The sequence below is a fragment of the Frankliniella occidentalis genome, unplaced genomic scaffold, assembly GCF_000697945.3.
Source record: "Frankliniella occidentalis isolate FOCC.00 unplaced genomic scaffold, Focc_3.1 Scaffold5873, whole genome shotgun sequence".
NCBI lineage: Eukaryota > Metazoa > Arthropoda > Insecta > Thysanoptera > Thripidae > Frankliniella > Frankliniella occidentalis.
The window spans coordinates 1-3,509 of NW_026272908.1; the positions used below are offsets into that span (position 1 = coordinate 1).

Below are 3,509 nucleotides of genomic sequence, written 5' to 3' on the forward strand. Positions count from 1 at the left end.
GGTCCCAGTCCAGGGTCCACCTACCTACCTCCACTCTACACAAGCTAGAGTTCCCGGAAAATCCCGGGTGCCCACCGGGCGATTTTTTAATACCCCGGTCGATTTCATTGGCCAAACGGCGCCGGGCGCACTCGGTAGTCGGTACTCGGTCGCACTTCGCGCTCGTCTCGGGCGACTTGACTCGCTCGGCTCCTGGCGGCAACCCTGGCTGGACGTCATCACCATCTCATCAGCATCAGTCGCACAGCATCTCCTACTCGGGCAGGACTTGGTTAACGGACGACATCTCCCAGCTCATCTAACCTTCACGGCAGAGGTAAAGGTAAGGCCCGCCGCCAGTATATGTGTTCTCGTTGAACACTTCGGGTGATTTCGCCGAGATGTGCACATTGCATGTTCTGCCCCCATACTTTTTAAAGTTAGCCTTCTGGAAGGTGCCTGTTCACTAATATAACATTGTTATTAATTGTCTCACCTAGTTTTGTTCATCAGGTAAGGCTAATACACTTATTTCAATTATAAAACCAATTAAAACTGACGTGAAACAGCCGATTCGCAGTGTCCATAACCCTGCCGTAGGTTGTTTATTTTCATTTCACTCGGAGACTTCTCTCTGCTGGCGACCACTGAAAGTGTGACTAGCAAGACATGCAGGACATTTTCATGTTTGTTTGTTTGTTTGTATCGTGTAATCAAAGTGGGGTAAAGTGCTGACCCGAATTTAAGAAGCGCCGCGGACATTTGCAGTTGCTCGCATTACTTTGTCACTTTATTCTAGTGCGTCTCACGGGCGTTATAAACGGTGCATCTCAATGTTTGTTACAGAATAATGATCCCCACACTCTCCCCTTTCCTTGTGACGAAAATAAAAGTCGTCATGATGGGTCAGCCTCGGCCGGCCCACTGGCCTGCAGCCGAGAACATAACCTCTGTTACTCCCGTCGACTCGCCACGGGATCCGCTCGATAACTCCCGTCAACGAGGCGTCGACGTTCATTTGTAACTCCCATATATTCCTGTATAACTCCCGTCGACGATTTGCCAGCTTTTTTATGTAACTCCCGTCGACGGATATCTTCCTCGCGTTCAAACGTATTTTGTTAAGTAATGGCTAATCATTAAGGTTGGCCAGTGTAGGACTTTGATTCTTTGACCCGCGATAGACTTAGTGTGAAAAGATCCGCTCAGATCAAGAACAAAACGAAATTCAGAATCTGTAATGGAAATGTGCACATCTGAGCGAAATCACCCATCTCGACAAGGTCTGGCCCTCGGCCTTGCAGTCCCCAGTTAACGCGCGCCTTGTTTCCAGTGTGCAGTTGCCCGTGTTGCCGCCGCCCACACCATGTCCGCTGAGCCGCTGACTCTGGAGCAGCTTCCCGGCGACGCCCTGCTGGCGGTGATGCAGTACCTGTGCGTGGATGATCTGTTCGCGTGCCGTCTCGTGTGCAAGCGGCTGTGCGGCCTGGCCCTGGACCGGGACGTGTGGTGCCGGCGGGAGGTCGACAGCTTAAAGCTGAGGCGCACACAGAGTCTCGCCGGCCTGCTGCGCCTGGCGCCTTGCGTGGGGACCATGGTCGTCAGGTTGGGCGAAGGCGGTGCGCTACCGTACGCCACGACCACCTGCCCTGCTGACCGCCTGATCCTCAAATGTTACGGGCTGGGCGCGGACATCTCACTGTTCACCCAGGTGGTGCGGAACCAGGAGGCGCTCGGGCGCCTCAGGACCGTGGTGGTGGAGTACGTTGAACCCCCGTACGTTGAAATTGTGAATGAAGCCGTCGACGTGTTGCTGCGGACCCTGGTGCAGTCCTCCAGCCTGGAGAGTCTCGAGTTCGCCAACGGCTGGCCTATCTCATTGCACCCCTTTGTTTGCAAGTCTCAGTCGTCATCCCTGAAGAAGTTTAGGTGCGAGCTATTGGGCAGCTCGGAGTGGCTCGTGAATGCCGTGCTGGGCGGGCACGCCGCCACTCTGGAGGACGTCGACATTGGCGTGCTCTACTTCAGGCACTGGGCCGGCTTCGTGCGCGGCATGTCATCATGCACCACCACCGTTCGCCTCTTGGTCAGCTTGCCCCGCCTCCGGAGGCTGAGGTGCGCCGCGCTGCCCGGGCTGGAGGACCTAGTGGCATCCGAGGTTCTCACGGACTTGACCCTTTTGGTGTACGACGACGACTCCCACGAGCAGGTCGTGTCGTTGCTGCAACGAGCCAATCAGCTGCGCAGGTTGTCTCTGGTCGATGTCACAGCAACAACAGATGTCGACCGCAAAAGCGTCGGCGCACAGGCCGTCGAGGCCCTGGCTTCGTCCGGGCGGTCCCGCCTGGAGTCGCTGTCCCTCATCGACGACCTGCCCTCGTCGCGGCCGCTGCTGCTCGCGCTGCCCCGGCTGGCCGCCCTGCGCGAGCTGACCGTGTGCGACGAGCCCGTGGACAGCGAGCTGTTGCAGGGCATCTCCCCCGTGACCGCGCCGACCCTGCGGAGGCTGGAGGTGCACTGGGCCTACAAGGACTGCGCCCACGCGTGGCTGCACAGCGACGCCATGGGGTTCCTCGCCCGGAACCCCATGGTCCACCTGCAGCTGCAAAACCCCCGCTTGTGTGGGGGGGTCGATGGCCGTGGCCTGTGCGATGACAGCGATGATGACATTTTTTGTGATGAGTGTGACGGTGACGATGACTGTAGTCAGTGCGACGGGTACGATGACCGTGGTGGCCAGTGCGTCCCTTGTGCACGCCGCTGCCACCCGGAGCTGCTGAGGGTGGTTCGCACGGAGCTCTGGGCCCTGGACAAAATACGGTTCTTGGAATACGGCTCAGGAAATAAGGGTTTGTGCGGACTCGGTTTGTTCGGTCATGACATCGGACGATGCCCCTCTCCCCAGGACCACATTATTAGCCCCTCACAATGGCGTTGGATTCACGTACCTCCTGTTTCTAATTGACTTCCGCTCATATTGCCTTCTGTGTTCAACATCTTGATAATGTGAGGTTGAATAAAGTACTGTGTTGAGTTTACAAGATGTGCTTTTGTTTTTATTCTTTTAAGCCAAATGTCACAGTGGCTGTCGCGTCGCGGCCCCGTCTCTAAAAATACAAAAAAAGATTTCTGTTTTATTGAGGTTACTGTGGGCAGTTTTCTAGCAACAATACAATGAGCTGCTTAAATAAACAAGTCATTTTAAATTCTAATGTTACTCTGTTATCTAATTTTTCTCTGGGCTGGGGTTGGCTTGGGATGACATCACTACAGTGCACCTGCACCCACACGCCTCCTGGATGCTCCAGGGCGCGTCTAAAGAAGCAAACCACGCACTCACTATCGCTTGGTCTACGTTAAGCTCTACAGAAAAGTAACCAGCGGGCCCAAAATAAGTTGCCAAAATTCAAATTCACCCGCTACGGACCCAAATCGCTAAAAGCCGCCAACCTTTCGGTGAGATAGCAATAAAGAAAAAAATCGCGGCAGGTAAATTCAGACTCGAGCTGGGTATCCCCTCACCCCCCCCC

The 3,509-nt window shown here is 55.1% G+C and overlaps 1 protein-coding gene across 3 annotated transcripts; it reads left to right on the forward strand.

Moving 5' to 3' along the window:
* The first annotated feature begins 46 nt into the window (after positions 1-46).
* LOC113202985 (uncharacterized) lies at positions 47-3,022 on the forward strand. 3 transcript variants are annotated; one of them, XM_052277138.1, is made up of 2 exons: positions 47-316; positions 1,313-3,022. In XM_052277138.1, the coding sequence occupies exon 2, from the start codon at positions 1,346-1,348 to the stop codon at positions 2,942-2,944; it is 1,599 nt and encodes a 532-aa protein (XP_052133098.1). In that variant the 5' UTR covers positions 47-316; positions 1,313-1,345; the 3' UTR covers positions 2,945-3,022. The 3 variants fall into 3 exon arrangements, with proteins under 3 accessions (XP_052133098.1, XP_026273239.1, XP_052133099.1); XM_026417454.2 differs by having other exon boundaries at positions 48-322; XM_052277139.1 differs by lacking the exon at positions 47-316 and adding an exon at positions 373-492.
* Positions 3,023-3,509: the final 487 nt, after the last annotated feature.